At 37.0% G+C, this 18749-nt stretch overlaps 1 protein-coding gene across 3 annotated transcripts in view; it reads left to right on the plus strand.

The window, feature by feature from the left end:
- The window catches only part of CD36 (CD36 molecule (CD36 blood group)), an 81260-nt gene that overhangs the window by 50168 nt on the left and 12343 nt on the right, over positions 1-18749 (plus strand). For all 3 annotated transcript variants that reach the window (XM_080818191.1, XM_080818189.1, XM_080818190.1), the window contains exons 2-7: positions 267-360; positions 851-1049; positions 10808-10968; positions 15228-15375; positions 15835-16014; positions 17468-17559. In XM_080818191.1, the coding sequence (XP_080674317.1) occupies positions 930-1049; positions 10808-10968; positions 15228-15375; positions 15835-16014; positions 17468-17559 (701 nt within the window). In that variant the 5' untranslated portion in view covers positions 267-360; positions 851-929. The remainder of the gene's footprint in view (positions 1-266; positions 361-850; positions 1050-10807; positions 10969-15227; positions 15376-15834; positions 16015-17467; positions 17560-18749) is intronic.

The raw sequence follows: 18749 nt of genomic DNA on the forward strand, positions 1-18749 counted from the left end.
CATATCCTCTACCTCATGTATTTAAATTCACATCTATGGTCTATCCAAAATTCAGTTATTAACAATGAAATTGAAAGTGAAGTACACTTCTTTCAAATAGTTCAGGTTTCAGCATTATTTATAAAAAAAAAAATCAGACAGGTCAGTATTCATGAAAATGAGATTTTTCTTTTAGTAGTGGTTATAATTTTGGTGACATGAGAGAGGTTCTAGTATTAATTCCCAATTTATTTTCCCAATGTAACCATGCATTTTTGTTTTAACAGATAGCTTACGAATGATTAGAAGAATTGATTCTTTCTGAGACTCGTCAGAACATTCCCTCTAAAATCTGTATCTTGCTGGATACTCGTGAATAAGGTATAGTAGAGACCGCGTGTGTTATCATACTTAGCATTTGGCAGAGAAGACCTCAGTCCACACATCTTCCTGAGCAGGAGAGCCCCAGGCAGGCTGTGGCTGGCTGTGTTTGGGAAGCGAAGCCAGATAAAGGACTAGCCGGCATCCAAGGGTCCTACCTAGGAAAGCAGAAGAGGCCAGAAGTACAGCAAGCATGTTCTCCTGAGATAAGATTTCAGTGCTCATCATCCAACGGTAGAAAATTGAAAAGATGAGAATTTTGAGGAAATACTCTCCGACAAAATCTTTTAGATCTTCTACCAGTAGACAGTTAACATCGAGAAGGGGAGGACCTAACCTAGAAAGTCCATCTCTAAAACAAAAAGAAAAAGCATCTGTTTATTTATAACTGGCAAAATGACTTTTCAGTTGCGTTTTCTTTGTACTTTGATCTTCTCATACTGATTATTTAAGCTTCTGTTTTATGATCTCTTTCTAACGCTAAACCCAGACCTCTTGAAACCATCTAATCAAAGCCAGGAGTTTGAAAGAAGCAGGTGCTGAACAGTTCTGTTTCCCCGATAAAGAAAATGGGCTGTGATCGAAACTGTGGGCTCATCGCCGGTGCGGTCATTGGTGCAGTGCTGGCTGTGTTTGGAGGTATTCTGATGCCGGTTGGAGACATGCTTATTGAGAAGACCATTAAGAAGGTACAAGTAGTCTAAAGGATATTTCTTGTCATTGGGATTCAGTCTGTCTTCTGTCCCTGTTTTGCTGTGGTACCTGTTTTCTATTTCATGGTCACTGGCAACGTTGTGTCTTTAATAAAAAGGGGGTAATGAACCATTGCAACTTCACCTGATAGAGAAATGTTAAAAGTATAAGGTACATGGAACAGGAACGCATCACTATCTTAAGCATAATATTCCAATTCTGACCAAAGCTGTGTAAAGGTACGCAGGTTAGTAGAAGTGATTGCTTTTCATTGTGTCTCAAGACTATGTCGATGTGCTTTTCAATAAGAAATAAGTGTGCTTTGTGAGGGTACATTTATAAAATTAGTTGTACTTTGGTTCATATTGAGAAAAGTTAATATATTTATATGTAGGTAGATACATACATACACATATACACACCTAAAATGGATTGTATTTCATAATGAAGCAGGAATCTTTGGTAAAACTGGTATAAACTTTTATTTTGCAAACTGCTGCTTTTTATAATATGTAATGACATATGATTGTTTTATAAACATTTCCTATTTATAAAGGTTTATACTGATTCTGCGAAAATACTTTCAGAAAGTTATGTAGGACATAAGCCAATGTATATGCAATGAGTTGCCTGTAGTTTTAACAAAAATTAGACAAACTAGAATTCATCTCCAACCTTCATTCTTTCTAATGAGCTTCACATCCACCAAACTTTGACTGAGATAGAGGGAGCCCGAGAGTAAGAAGCAGGTTGGCTGGAGTTCTAAACCATGGGTGGCAAATTCAGATGGCTTCAGGGGTTCCGAGACAGGGTTTAAAAAAAAAAAAGAAAGATTCCAAGAACAAAATAACATAAAAACAGGAACTATTGTGAACCTTGAGAGCATGTGTCCTGCCCCAGGGCATGTATACTTAGGTTTTATTTGTCAAGTATTATACGTAAAAAACTATCTGAGTGCTGGCCTCAGTTCACAGCCTGTCTAGCTGTCAGTGGCCCAGGGAGAGGGTTAAGGAGAATAGAACGCAATGGAGAACAACAAAAATCCATAAAATGGGCTAGACCTACCAATTAATACTGAAATTTCTGTTAGTGCCAAAACCTTTACTTCCCTCATCCATTCATCCCTGTTGACCTCTTGTTCTTATTATGAGTATAAATACACTTGATCTTAGCCAAAAGGCCGAGAAGCGATTATTATTATGAGTATAAATAATAAATAGTGTTAAAGATTTTTTTTTTATTTATTTGACGGACAGAGATCACAAGTAGGCAGGGAGGCAGGCAGAGAGAGAGGAAGGGAAGCACGCTCCCTGCTGAGCAGAGAGCCCGACATGGGGCTCGATCCTAGGACCCTGAGATCATGACCCAAGCCGAAGGCAGAGGCTTTAACCCACTGAGCCACGCAGGTGCCCCAAATAATAAATAGTTTTAAAATTAAAAGAAAATGTCTCGGGGCCACTGGGTGGCTCAGTTAGTTAAGCACCTGCCTTCAGCTCAGGTCATGATCTCTGGGTCCTGGGATCGAGTCCCACATTGGGCTCCTTGCTCAGCGGAGAGCCTGCTTCCCCCTCTGCCTGCTGCTCCCCTTGCTTTTGCACTCTTCCTCTGTCTGTCAAATAAATAAATAAAATTAAAAAAAAAATAAATTGTCTCACTATAGCCATTGTCTTAGTACAGAAGATAGGACAGTAGGCCATTTTTGAGATAATGGCTCCTATTTATGAGTGCTGTATTTGTTCAATAATAATCTAGGCATTTCTAGCATTACTATTACTAACACATTGCAAAGCTGAAACCCCATGCATTTAACTTCAACTTAAAAAATATATTGTAAAAAAAATAATAAAAAATAAAAATGTATTGTAAATGGAATGTCACCCCTCCCTCCTTGGAATTCCCAGTTTACTTGCTATTATTTATGACCCACTTCAAGAGAGACAAGCAGATGCTGGTGAGGTAGGGCTCACGTGACCCTGTGAGATGGAATTCCACTGCATGGTCCTCTTCCTACTTTATAAACTGTGCTTCCCTTCTGGAACTTCTGTGGAGAGAGCACAGAATCAGTTTCTCTGCTAATGTAAAGGCTACAATGTATCTTTTGGGAAAGTCTCCAGAATGGAAAGTCACCATAATCTCCCACTGTGCAGCTAAGTTTTAGGCTATTTTTTTCTGACACATAATTGATGTTCAGTAGCTAAATATTGATCATTTATCTTTTTCTTCTTCATTCAACAACAGTAGTACAGATAGCCTCTCTGTTCAACGGTGTGTGAAGTACTAACATCTATTTTAAGTGTTTAACGTTTATCTCTACATTCATAATATTGAATGATTAACTAATAATTGAATGATTAACTAATCATGAGGAAAGTAAGGGTTTTGAGATGCCAAAAATGTGCTTTTATATAGTGACAGAGAGGAAAATATTTTTTTTTACCTCAACAAGTTTAAGATTTAACTGGAGAAGGTATATCATACCAACATACAGAGAACTGTGAGCCTCATGTATCATATGGAAAAATGCTACTTGGAGTTCTTTCTTAGAATAGTAACTTCAGAAAGGTGAACCTGTTGGATTTTGATCAAGCATAGGATTTTGAAAGTCCAAAGAGGCCTGCAATAAAGGCATCAGAGGACTGATTAAACTTATGGAAAAAGTTGTGAAAATGCAACTAACGGCTATGAAGAGGGAGGGAAGAATCCAGAAAATGTGCCCCAAATACAGGATCAACAAAAGAGATGATTAGAAAAACCGCATGGGGTAAAATTTAGGAAGCTCCCAAGATCAGGCAGACGAATATTTAATTGACTGTATGACAGGCAGTAGTAGTTGGTGGCTGTTTTCTTGTAGGCGTAAGAAATAACAAAACCTGCTCGTAGAGATTGGTATCGTATGGCCAGCCTTTATTCAGAGCTGTGAAGAGCTTCAGATATACCAATTCATTTAATCTTTGCAGATCTCTATGAGAAGCTGTTATTTTATCCATTTTAGTCACAAGACCTTAAATCGACTTGCCAACTCATGTGGCCGGAAGAGTCCGTGGCCAATCCTAGACAGTGTGAAGGCAGAGACTAGATCACACACAGTCTTGTGCACTGTGATCCTGCCATAGAAAAGAGTGAAGAGTGAGGAGGCCAAGAACAGGAGAACAAGGAAAGCCTATGTAGGACGTAGCCACTTTCAGGGAGAACCTTAAGAGTCCCGTTTAGCAAGATCTCTGCACAGTCTGCACATGATACCACAAAGGTGCTCTGGGCTCACGTGGTAAAATACATAGGAAAAAAAAAATGGGTGATGGAGTGTGGTACAGTCTGGATATGGAACTGAATTAGGAAAGAGGGTAAAAATACTTCAAGATGTCCAGCTGAGCTATTGGGAAAGATGTGCTATAGGAGGGAAAAAAAAAGACTGAGGTTTTATGAGTGTTTTGATGACAATATCAGTATATATTTCAAAGGTCAGAACTCAGATTGATCATTGCTATAGAGATTACAGATAAAACTAAACAATCAATGTGCTTTCTCAAGAACTTGAGTATAGAGACACAAAAGCAGAGAGATCACTACAAGTTTTATGCATAATTCAGAGGTAAGAAGACAAAAACAATTTTATGTGAAGAAATAAAAACAAAAGAGTGTAATTAATTTGGCAGTTGGGGGGGGCACCACTCAAGGAAAGAGAAAATCAAATGCTCTCAGGCCGATGAAAATTCAGGAAATAATGGTTAGAACATGGTCACTAAGGTTACTGAATGTATAAATTCAGTAGGGTAGGATAACAAATTTAGCAGGGAAATGCAGCAAGGAAATGGAGGACTTTCTCTTCTTGTTTTTGAAGTAAGGGTTGTCTGTGCAACCTTTTACAAGACACGGTGGGAGAGTACAGATCTAGAACCTAGAAGGAGAAAAAGGCGCAAAACAGATTGAGGAAGAATGAGTTCCAAAAAAACCTCCTGATAGTTTATATCGTATGCCTGCCGCATGTCCATAGACTAAGACGAACCATTAGAATCCCTTCAGGGGTCAGAATCTCTGATATATTTAAGACTAAGCCTGATTTTCTCCCAGATTTCCATATAGCCACGTTGATCTTGTCAATTTTAGTCCTATAAAGATGCCGGGACTTTTCTTTCATTATAGTAGGCTGTTTCTTTTTTCTTCGGTTTACAAAATCTGTTCTAAAAATAAGATTGCAGGGGCACCTGGGTGGCTCAGTGGGTTAAGCCTCTGCCTTCGGCTCTGGTCATGGTCCCGGGGTCCTGGGATTGAGCCCTGCCTCTGCATCCGGCTCTCTGCTCGGTGGGGAGCCTGCTTCCCCTCCCCCCCACCCCGCCCCCGCCTGCCTCTCTGCCTACTTGTGATCTCTGTGTGTCAAATAAATAAATAAAATCTTTAAAAAATAAATAAATAAAAAATAAAAATAAGATTGCAACATGTATCTGCTTGACACAGAGTAGGAGTCAAATCTCTGAATTATGTGTAAACCCACGGAGCCCAGTGCCTTTAAGACCCCCGCCTCAGGAGCACTTAGGTTAAAGCGATTATTTTGCAAACATATAAATGTTTTAGTTCTGGTTATTGTTTGCTACTGAAACTCACTGAAGATTACTTTCTTCATTTAATTGACTAATAGCAAATTGGGCAAGTTGTTACCTGCATGCAAGCACCCTTAAAAAAAAAAAATAAAGTGTTTACTTGAAAAAGGTCAGAAAATCATCCTATGCTGTTATCTCATTTATAAAGTGGAGTTGGAACTGGGTGCTGTCTTCTGTGATATCATTTAGACTTAAATGATATCACAGAAGACAGGACCCAGTCAGCACTTGAAATAGTCTAAAATAGTCCAGAAATTTTACTTCTTTTATATATATGTGTGTGCATGTATGTATACACAAAACATTCATTTTACTTACTTTCTAAGGGATGTTTTCTAGGGATGTCATGCTTTTTACGGATTACAGCTGAATACTTTCTTACCAGTACTTCTGACTCAGATTGCTAAGAAAGTTCCGTGGAGTCAGCAGGTTTCTGCAGTCTTACATAGCTAGACAGAGTCAACGGCACTAGCTGTCACAAATGTGGAAACTACCACAGCACTCTGGAAAAAGGTCAAAGTTCTGCCAACATTTACAAAAGATAATTGGTTACTTGATGTTTTTATTACCACTTGATAAATATTTGTGTAACATTGGTAATTTTAAATAAATCTCAATTTCCCTATCATAGTAAGTATAGAACACCAAGAAGGAAATTAAAGCTTCCTTTTCTTTCCTCCTAAAAGACTAATGTTAAATTATACCATCAGTCAATTACACCATCATTTCTTTCCCCTATTCTTGAAAAGAACAACCCTTTGGTAGCTTGTAAGACATGCCTTCAGATAAAATAAATTGAAATGATAATTATTTATTAAAATAGCCCAGATTTGACTTGATAGTCCATATTTTAAATAGTATAATATTTATATTACTTCTATAATACCATCTTATAGTGTTTCCAGGTATGAAAAAATGATTTGTAGAAATCGTTTTATGTTAATGACAATATATGAGAACATAAACATGAACATGAAACAGTATAAAGTAAATTTTAAATTAGAGGTGTAAAAATGGATTAAACACTACATATATTTTTCATTTGAACTGCAGTTATAAAATTACTTAACACCAGTGTTTCAAGAAACAGCAGGTATGTATATATGATTTTCATCCTCCCATCCAAGTTGTATCAATGTATCAGCATAATTAGGTACTCACGCTGAAGGCACAGCCTCCCATATTAAGTTCTCACATCAGTTTTTGGAGGCTAATTTCCTGGGTTTCAACAAATCTTATGCTGGGTTTTAATTGATGACTTGAGGCTGAAGCTCTTCTTTGACTGTCAGCACAACTGTCACTAATACCATAATTCGTTGTGGTTGGTGTGCACGTGCACACATGCACATGTGTGCACTCACTTGAATGCATAATGCACAAATTTTTTTGCATGTGAGGAAATGGCTTGTAACTAGTCCTAAACGGAACAAATTGTGGTAGTGAATGGGGAGGGTGAAGACTATTTTCAGTATGTTTCTGCATTTTAAGGAAGTTTTAATGTCTCTGTGGTGAGAATAAATTTTAAAATGACTAAATAGCAGGAAAAAAAGTGCCAGAGAATACTTTGTGAGTTATCGCCACATGACTGGTTGAGACAGAAAATGCTATGAATGAAACAATTCAAGCAGTCTAGAGACTAAATGATGTTAGAATTCTCCCCCCAAAGGGTGGATAGGATTTGTATGAGAATAATAGCTAATATTTACTGAATGTTGCTAGCTATGTGCGCACACTGTCCGAAGTGCTCATCTTTATTAATCTCTACAACTAGGAGGCTAAATATTCAATTAAACCATACAACTTATGTTGAGTTTCAAAAATGCTAATTTCATGTGGTTCAACCTAATACTATTTTTTATCTCTATTTTACAGATAAACTGACATTATAAACTTGACAGTATAAAGACATTAAATAACCTGCCTCAGTTTGAGTGGTTTGCACAGGACCAAACTGGGGACGAACCCCATAGGATCTAGTGTCATTCTTAAATATTTCACTCTGTTTTGTTGGAAGAAGCCACTATGCTTGCTCAGGGTGAGGATAAGGGAATCTAAGTCATAGACTAAATTCTGCTACACATAACTCTCTTAGCACTTTATGAGATCCTTGAGAAATGGGACAACATTGGGTATATTGGTACCCTACCTACGCCACACACAGGAGGATATCAAGGGCATTTTAATAATGACACCAAAGTTGCCCTCAGTGGTGATGAGCAGTTTTCCTGCAACAGCAATGATCCAGTGAGTATGTAACTAGGTGGAAGACACCGCTGTTCCAAACATCTGCCTTCAGATTAATGTAGCAAAATAGAAGTTACAATGTCAATAGCTTTCAACCCAGCTGGAGTCCTTGCCATAGGAGAGACATCAGGTTGGAGTCCAATCAGGACTGGGGATGGTAGACTGTGTGCTTAAAGTCAGGAACAGATACTGATGGACACGTCAGCCAAGTGAGAGGACCTTAAATTATATTATTTTTTCATGGACATCACTATCGACTCCATACTTTAAATATAGTGAGAGATTTGCAAAATTGGCTAGATAGCCCAAATCCAACTTAAAAGTCAGGCATAAAATTCTTTGTTCCTTTTAAAATTAGAGGAACTTGTGGCCTATTTGGTCTTGGTACTAAAGGAGTGGCTGTACTATTTTCTAAGACATACAGTAGTCTTAGGACCAGAAGAAATGCATCCCTATTTTGACTGTTTCAATATTTTTTCTCATTGTCTTTGATCAAACCATGCATTATGGAAACTACACAAGTTTGGAGTAAGAACTGATTTCTCTATTACCTGCTACTAAACTGTCACATAACATTGACTCAGAACTCATTTCTCCAGAACTCATTTCTACCACTGAAAAAAACCAGAGATGGGGTTAGATGACCCTACTCTAACAGCTGATAATTCAATGTGTTTATTTCAATTTTTGTGTTTCAACTTGCCCATTTAAGAAAAATACCTCCCGATCAACAAATAAGGCAGAATGATTCCTGGCCTTTAGAAGAAAGGCATGATAACACTGACAGTCTTTTGATTTTAAATGCACACACCTTAGGGTTAGGGAGGTTTTCTGTCCTGCCAAGTATCTTCCGTCACAGTTCCTTTTCAATTCTATAAACATTTATTGAGTTTCTTTCACTAAGAACTAAAGTAAAATGTGTGCCTTAAGAGTTATATGATAAATAATTGCTATTGCATTAGTCCTGGAGATTAGTCCAGTGCAAGAGTAGTAGTGCCTATGTTCACGTGTTCTCTCCCTCATACAGGCTTGTGAAATTGGTACATTATCCTAGCTGTCAGTTTCAAAACCCTCATCAAATACCTTTACATTTAGAATAGCCATATGACTTTGTCTGCTTGTAACTCTGTCTTAATATTGAGCTAGTTTGTATTGGAAAGAAGACTTTTGGGGAGCTAATAAAAAGTTTTTCAAGGACCAGTGGTTGCAAAAATAATGGTCTCACATCATTTTAGCAGCTCCAGTGAGCCCAGTGAAAACGCATTGCAACAGCGTGGTGTTTTGTAATAGCATTTTAGCTTGGTGCCCTGTTCTTCTCTAAGGAATTTCCTTATTCTCTGCATTAAGCAATAAGTAATCTATCCTGAAGATATGAAACTTAGTTTGACTTCTTCCAACTAAGTGCAGAGGTAACAGGGGGAAAAAAAAAAAGATAGTAATAGCACGGTGTAAAAGAAGACTAGTCTAAGAGTCAGACACCAGGATTTTCATGATGGTTCTGCTGCCCTTAGAGTGCCCATGGGCCAGCCACATAGTTCCTCAGAGCCTCAGAGAGCTCGCCTAGAAAATGTGATAATGTTCGGTGTCCTTTCCCAATTCATCGTTCTATGAATTGATGCTTCCTGGTGAGGGAAATGAACAGGTCACATTGTTCTGTATTTATGGGTTTGTTTGGGCACATTTTCTGTGAAATACTTTTCTTCCTCTTCCTCAAGCACAAAGATGAAGTTCCATTCTGGGCATTCTTCCCAAGGTACTTAACTGGAAATATCAAATCACCTTTGTTTGCGCTGGTTACCATAGCTTTACAGACTTACTCAGAGAGTGGAAGCCACGGACAGAAACTGGGAGAGCATCCATTAGTCCCTCAATTAATAAGTAATGAAATTGCCCCTGAGGGGTCTGGTGACTTTCTACTCAGTCCCATGGCATTTAAAACAAGGGAACAGGTTACTAATATAGGGTTTTGTGGTTCCATCATTGGTACTTTTTCTACTTGTTTAGCCTCACTACATGGGGCATTGATGATTTGTAATGAATTCCACAAAAGAATAATAAGACAACTTCCTTATTTCATCCTTTTATTCTAAAAGTGGTAACTTAATAATGTTAGACTATTGCAGCTTTTGGAAACATGTCCTTTTCAGTTACCACAAATATATTGAGTTAGGGATTGAGAAGGATTTTGAGAGAGAAAATGTGGGAGCAAGCATGGGGGGTGGGGAGGGAGAGAGAGAATCTTAAGCAGGCTCCACACCCGGCATGGAGCCCTGCTCAGGGCTCCATCTGACTACTCTGAAATCATGACCTGAACCAGAGTTGGATGCTTGATTGACTAAGCCACCCAGTTGCCCCAGGATTGAAGATTTTGAAGAGAAGTCAGATTTGTATTTTTCATCGAGAAGCCTTTTTTCCCCCCTTAATTTAATAAATGTTAAGTGATCATCCTCCAAAGTGTACAACTTTTGAGGAAAAAATCAAAGCTTTCAATGCTGCCAGATTTTTCTCCATTTTTCTGTTTTGTCTCCTCAGTCTGAGGGCAGAGGAGAAGTTAATGCTCGAGCTGATAGGAAGTTTTTGGAAGAGGTTTAATAAAATTTGCTTAATAAATTGTGTTTAACTGTTGCAATATTACCAGAGGGTCACTGTAAACCTTGCCAACTGTTGGCCTTAATTCACCAGCGATGTCTGCAATATCACATACTGATTGCCTTTATAAAAGGTTGACTAAAAGAGGTTGCTATAATAATTTATTGAAAACATTTCTGTTACAATTGTATGACAGGTTTGCAAAAGTTCTCTTGAATAAGGTCCTTGAGCTTGGTCCTTGCAGTGGCTCACCAAAAGTTCTAAAATCCCAGAAGCGCCCATATTTATTACAAAGAAATAACACAAACTTGTTTTCCTTTTTGTAGCAAGTTGTACTGGAAGAAGGTACAATTGCCTTTCAAAATTGGGTTAAAACAGGCACAGAAGTTTACAGACAGTTTTGGATCTTTGATGTGCAAAACCCACAAGAAGTGATTGCAAACAGCAGCAAAATCAAGGTCAAACAAAGGGGTCCTTACACATACAGGTGAGTTCCCACAAGTAAGTGACATTCTTTCCTTGACCATTTGTATTTCTGAAAAGACTTTCACTTGCAAAATGACATTTTCGGATATACTTATTATTTTTTCCAGTAATATATATTGAAGTATTTCGTTTCTGCCTATAGAGAATCCTAATCTAAGGATTTAATGATTATAGGAAATACAAATTTTATTAGAAATTTGGCGGCATCAAATAAACTGCCTTACATTTAAGAAGTTACAGGAGTTTCGCACTTGTGACACATACTCTTGGCAACTCTGAAATATGCATGCTTAATAGCAAGAAATCTATGAGAATTCTTAAAACCAGAGTATTTTAAAATCCGAAAATTGACTGTATACATTATACTAGTGGTTCTCGAAGTGTGGTTCGCACCCCTGCGGCATCAGCCTTCCCTGGGAACTTGCTAGAAACGCAAACTCTCAGATCGCACCCCAGATCACATGAGGCCAACTCTTGGGTTGGAGCCCAGGAGTGAGTTTTGCAGACTCTCCAAGTGATTTCATTTTGTATCCAATTTTGCGAATCACCACATTAAACTAATTTTATATAACTGCAGGATCTGCTAAGGATTTCTATTGAAACTAATTTCTAAGTCAGACAGGTGTTTGTTTCAATTCAGTGGTTTCATCCTTCTGTTTTCTCCAGGACTGAGACTGAAGATGGTATGCCTGTATCTTATATTCCCTAATAGTTTAACATACTTTTGAATAGAATCTTCAGGTATTGGTACTAGAGGGGAATGATTAGCCAGAAGTTTTCATTTTGTAAACTAAAAAAAACTGACACCAGAGGAAGTGAAGTGATGTGTCTGTGTTCTCACAGACCTAGGAAGTGGTGACTCCTAGATTTTTGTATGTTTTTTTTTTTCCTATTTAAATTACAGACTATGTAGTTTTTCCAACTATAAGGAAGGAAAAGGGGGGAGGGACTGAGGTGCTAAAGGCACTAACCATCACCAAGGATAGGGAATATATTTATGATATCCATGTGGGAAGTTAGGTAAGTCCTACTGTATTATTTGTTATACCAATGTGTGATTTTTTTTCCCTCAAAGATAATTATAACTCGTTATATAGCACAATCCATTATTATTACAAAATTTTATATTTACAATGATTTTTTATAATTGATAGTTTTAATATCTGTTTTAGATAGTCTATAATTACATAATTTATTTCTTTTATTTATATGTTTTTAGATTGACAACTCCCACTCAAAATATAACAGCCATTTTGAAGATAGTGCCTGTTGCCCTAGTGTATGATACATACGCTGCTGAGGCTTTGGTGACTTTTCTGTCCTAGCGATTGTCCCCAAGCCTCTTGTTTCTGTGCACATGTCTGTGACTATTCACAGTGCTTTTGAAGAACACTTGGTTTTCATTGTTGCAAAAAAAAACCCTTGCAAAATGTTTTCATTTTTTTCATGGTCTTAGAGTTCTCGTGTCATTATCAAAAGCCTAATATGAGTATTTTGTCCCCCTCCTCAAAAAATGTTGTAGCAATGATGTATACCTATGAAAATCTAGAATTCAATGTGAACTAATGAGAATCTTAAGAAAAATTATTAAGAAAATTACAACCCAAGTGAACTGAATACATGTGAGGAAAGCAAATAGTTGTTAGAATTTGATAACTCCTTTTCTGTTTTATTTTTGTTTGGGGGAGGGTTACGTTTCCTATTTTTAAGGATATTGCTTGAGATATGGAGAAATATAAACATAATACTGAATCCAGCCCAAGTTCTGCTCTGATATTTCCTTTTTAGAGACTTTAGCCTACCTCTCCAAGGAACAGAAGGGTTAGATACACTTGATTTACTTGGAGAGGCAGTGAGGGGAAGGTTGAATTAGAGAAGTTGGATTTGCAGCTAAAGTTTATAAACAATAAATTCCCATTTGTATAACATCGTTAAAGGGATTTCTAATTAACTAGGGATCATCCTGTCTTATGATGTCACCAAAATGGAGCTATTAGCGTCTGTTTAGATGCCTTAATAATGGGAAAACAATCAGTTACCTTTCAGAAAAAGTTAATAATTTCAGAGTCTTCCTAACAGCTAATAGGTTGAAGCGAACTTGCCTCCACATAAATTATACCCTGAATGCAGTTGAAACTGGAAGAGACGTAGGATTTCCCTCCCTCAGAACCACAGGCTCATTTGACTCATGTCTGCTAAAGTGAATTCAGTGAAACTTTGATTGACAAGGTATAACATGGGTCAAAGCAGAAATTGCCAGGGTTGAGATCTTAATTATGTATACTGCAACTTCATCGTCTCTATGAAGATTCAGTAATTCCTTGAGAATCTCTGATCTAACATTACTGCTTTTTTGGTTGCTTTTAAGTTACTTTGCTCTGGCAGGAGTACAAGGAAAGCAAAATGCAGCAAAATCTAAGGCACATTTCTCCCTTTGACCTTACTAACTAACACTTTGCAAAACCCGTGTACATTCTACTTTTTAAACAAAGGAAGTGAGCAGTTATGTTCTCTTTCTAAATGTACATTCTAAACACAGGCGTCAGTGTAAAGGCTTTTTCTCATAGTGCCATCTACTGGTGTAATATTGTTAGTACAACTTAAGTAAGCTAGAATCTGGGTCACATATGTTGCTATTTCAGTTATTACACATACATAAGTCTTCCTGAAAATTAAAGTGATTCAGTTTTAAATGTTAATAGCAGGTTGTTTAATTTTAAGATATAATTACATAAGAAAAAAATAGTAGTTGACTAGTAATAGACTGTCCAGTTTGCCATTTCAGATTTGTATATTCCTGGTATGTCTACAGTACTTCAAGAAGAATAAATAATAAGACTTTGACAAAATTGTTAAAAATAAATTATATCTCCATCTCACTGTGAACTCTTTTGAAGAAATGTGGTCCCTTAATTAATTTATTCATCCAAAAATTATGTATCCATAACTCCCTAGGTGCCAATCACTGTGCTTGGGGATATAAAACACTCCTAATTTCTACCCTACAGAAATTTACTTTTTTTTGGTCTTAAAGATTCTATTATTTATTTATTTAGAGAGTAAGAGAGTGCACATGCACGTGCATGAGCAAGGACAGGGAGAGGGTGAGAGGAAGAGAAAGAATCTTGAGGGGCTCCGTGCTGAGCATGGAGCCCAACCTGGGACTAGATCCCACTACCCTGAGACCCTGACTCCAGCCAAAATCAAGAGTCCAGTGCCCAACCTACTGAGCCACCCAGCGCCCCCAGGAATTTACATTTTTATTATACTTGAGTGAAATGTTGTGTCTTTTGGTTTTACATTTTTTTTAGTCCCGTGTGTTTTCACTCTTTACCTTAACTATTCATCTCCTTTATAGACATTCACATATATGGTAATGCAGTGAATGATGTGTAACTTATTTTGTCTCAGTAAATATCCTGTAGTGGCAAAAGATTTTTTTTTTTTTTTTTCATAATAATCAGCCTTCACCATGTTCCCCAAAAGTGGTTGGTACTCTTTACAGCCAGGAACCTAGAACTAATGAGTATTTAATATATGGCAGGAGTGGGGAGGGGAACTGGCCTGTAAAATGGAAATTTATCTCATTAGTTATTTTCATTCTCATTAAAGTACTGGAAAATATAGAAACACCAGTGCTGGACAGGCTATATACATTGAGCATTCTTTCTAATGTAAGAAAAGGGACTCTTACTATTCCCCTAGGGGAACCTTTCTGTGGTCTCCTCCTTACCCTCAGGATAAAGGCTGAATACTAGAGGATAGGATGCAACCCTTTTATGCTTGAGATCTTACCTATTTTGATGGCTTTATTTCCCACCAATCTTACTCACTCTGCAATCCAACCAAATTCAACAATTTGCATTTCTAACAATACACGATGTGGCTTTTACCCTGTTTCTCCTCATTTAACTGCTGTTTGTCAGTCAGACCACTTACATGGAATTGCTATCATATCGTGTCTTAACTCTTACTCCCACCATGACCATCATAAACCTGGATTTGTATCTATTTCCTATGGATTCTGTGAAAACTCTTACAAAAACACCTATTACCTTTCCCATGTATGCAGATTTTAGGTCCCCTTCTCTATTTGCCCAAGACCCAGCATTGGTTTATTTATCATTTTAAACAAATTGGTTAGCATAATTTTTGACATATTCTATATACTCAAAAATTATTTGTTACCTGAATGGATGGCAGTGGAGACCTGTTCACTTGAGACATTTATTCTGAATTTTATTGATTTCTGTTTTTCAGAGTTCGTTATCTAGCCAAAGAAAATATAACCCACGACTCCGAGAGCCACACAGTCTCTTTTGTCCAGCCCAATGGTGCCATCTTTGAACCTTCGCTTTCCGTTGGAACAGAGAATGACACTTGGACCGTTCTCAATCTGGCTGTAGCTGTGAGTAGACTAGACAAATAACCAAATTGTTTGTTTTGAAATACTCTAGAACCAACTATCATTAGTCTCATGATTAGAACTATCATCAGATAATATTCTTGTCATTTTTATAAAAATATATTCGTATGTCATTATTTAGAATGGAGTATAGGTCATTTGGAAAGAAGACAAAATCAGAACAACTGAATTAGAAGACCACTTTAGTATATCATTAAAAAAAAAATAGGCTCTAACTTTAAATGTCTCCTTGTGATTGGCACTGAGGCAGAGAAATGTAATTATCTAAGGATTAGACAAATTACATTTTTTTGTCCTGGCAAGATTGGGTAATAATTTCAAAGATACAGTCAGATTTTTTTCCCCTTTGAACTTAATTGTAGTATTGGATCCATCTATTTGTTAGTTACTAAATAGGTACTAAAATTGATGTCTCAAGCAGTGATTTTTTTTTTTTTGTAGGCTGCACCCCATCTCTATCCAAATGCATTTGTTCAAGTGGTACTCAACTCACTTATCAAAAAGTCAAAATCTTCTATGTTTCAAAGAAGAACTGTGAAAGAGTTCTTGTGGGGCTACACGGATCCGTTCTTGAGTTTGGTTCCGTATCCTATTTCTACGACAGTTGGTGTGTTTTATCCCGTGAGTGTTCAAATATGAATGTTGATTTTTTAATACGTTAATTGGATAAATATGATGGCATTGGTAATTTATAATTTTATGATTCAATGTGTTTACACGATTTCTGATCTGGGAATAAATATCCTCATTTTTTAACATCTCTGTCTCAGATGGCTTCAGCTTTCCTGGTTGGAAAACTTAATTCATCTAAATTTAACAATTAAATTTAAAGTGAAGAAGCTGAGATTTAATTAGGTTTCCACTCTTGGAGAAATACACAATTTGTCTAAAGTAGGTTGTAAAATACACAATAAGGCTTTGAATTCTGTTTTCAGTTTTGATTTCCCTTCTCAAAAAATCAAGTTTAATAATCATATTTTTATTTGTGTTAAATGGATTCATCTTATCATTCCTCCTTCTTCAGACCTCTTACAGATTTGTGTTAATATAAATTTAAGTTTGCACGCAATGAGACAGATGAATCAGCAATGTCCTGTTTTAATGTGTTTGTAATGAAATGACAGCAGATTACAGAAAGAGCGAACCCGGCAATGCACTTACTTATAGCTTAAGGTTTTGAATTATAAAGAGGACAAGCTAACTATCGAATTGGAATTTTGACTGTGGCTTATTTGGCACTATATGTGATATTAGTTATATTCTCCAATTCATTGTTGTATAGTTTTAGTGTTCGGGATTGCAAGGCTATAGGTCAATAAATATGAATGTAGAAAGCCTTAAAAGGATCAGAGATTCAGCTAGTATTTTTTTTTAACTCAAAAACTCATAACTCTTGGAGCGCCTGGGTGGCTCAGTGGGTTAAAGCCTCTGCTTCAGCTCAGGTCACGATCCTGGGGTCCTGGGATCGAGCCCCACATCCGGCTCTTTGCTCAGCAGGGAGCCTGCTTCTCTTCCTCTCTCTCTGCCTGCCTCTCTGCCTACTTGTGATCTGTCAAATAAATAAATAAAATCTTAAAAAAAAAAAACCTCATAACTCTTTCCTTGGCTAATTCTGTTTTTAATTTTGTAGGCCTAATTTTTAGTATCCACTTATTAAAGATCATAGCATTTAGAAAGAAAAAAAAAAGACCATGACATTTGGAATACCTCTAGAAGTCTGTCCTTGTTCTCACAGTATTTTTTAATATTCCCTCACCTCAGTATAATAGTAGTGGTAAAATTGCCTTACTGGCTTAGCTAGGACAAAGAGCACTACAGTTTGGATCATGTCAGCTTCTGCTACAGATTTTCCTTCCTTTGTCTCAACCTCGAACACTTATTTGTAGGTGCCTTTTATATGCTATCTTTTTAAAATGTTTGAGACCAATGTTAAACCTTCATTGCATATGTATTTCCAGCCGTGTAATTACAAACCACCAGAATCTGGAAAAACGCAAAAGCGAGTTACATATTTTATAACTTGGAAAATATGGCTTGCCCTAGAAGTGATTTCTTCTTGTACCTATCTTTTCAGTACAACAACACTGCAGATGGCGTGTATACGGTTTTCACTGGGAAAGACAACATAAGCCAAGTTGCCATAATTGACACTTACAAAGGTAAAAGGTAAGAAAGTATCCAGGTAAAGTGTGTGTACTGGCAGGCAGGTGTGGTATTCGTTCAACAACTGGTAAGGCACAGGCACCAACTGTGGTCCAGACCTGCCTGTATCTCAGCCCTGGAAAGTTTGTTCTGCCCGGTATTAACTCTTTAGTGATGACAGCTGGTCACACCCACGCGTAACTGCTGAAAATCAGCCCCAGTTGAGAATTTGGTTTACCCTCATGCACAGGTTCTCTTATGTAAAGAAATCCAAAGGGACTATTTCCATCTTTGCCGCAGGATGGTTCTACAGTTATGTGACCACAGAGGAAGGGATGAAAATCAATACATAAGCCAACAACTAGCAGCTAGAAAAACAGTGTGCCGGGTGTGTTGCACTTTTATGAAGTCTATCAAATAAAAATTGTTCATGTCACGGCATGACTGCATGGGTCTATAAAGATGAAAACTTAATGAATCCATGCAAATGTTTTTATGACTTTTCCCTTCAAAAATTTCTTGAAATAATTTTCTGTATTGGCAAATCAGCATTTTTAAGCCTTTATCAGTGCAAAAACGGAATTAGTATTTCAAATACAGTTCTAAAATGGGCATATTAAACTTGAAAATAAATACCATGCCTCCTTTGAAGTAGTAATAGAATGAGATAAATTCATATAGTCATGATTTGCTTTTTTCGCCCTAGCTCCTGACTATTCATCTGGAGTATACATAGTTTATCCTATGTGTAAAAAATTGGAAGATTCTCAGTAAGTGTCAGGGAAGAGAGTCCTTTTCTAATCAAGGTTAATAAATGTGCTTTAGCTCAGTTATTTCCTGGTAAAGAATACAGCAGTCAGAATTGAAAGAGATGAAATGTTTTTATTACTATGACTCAATTTTATTAATATAACTCACACTGAGTGCCTATCTAAAAATTGCATACAGCCATTAAATATTCACTAAGGTAGTACATCTTTCTATAGAAAAGTCCAGTGGAAGAAAAACACTTCTAAATGCTTATTTTGGGGGAAATAGCATCACTGTATATTGGGGAATATGAGCATTTCTGCTATTTCAATATTACAGAGACATTTTCAGGAGAGTTGCTAAGTGCTTCTAATTGGAGTGAGAATTCCACAGCATTTTGAGATTATGACAAGATCAATTTTACTGATCCTGGCAAGACTGAGCATGATTATCCGCTTATTCTG

Source organism: Martes martes (genome assembly GCF_963455335.1).
Source record: "Martes martes genome assembly, chromosome: 11".
Classification (NCBI taxonomy): Eukaryota; Metazoa; Chordata; class Mammalia; order Carnivora; family Mustelidae; genus Martes; species Martes martes.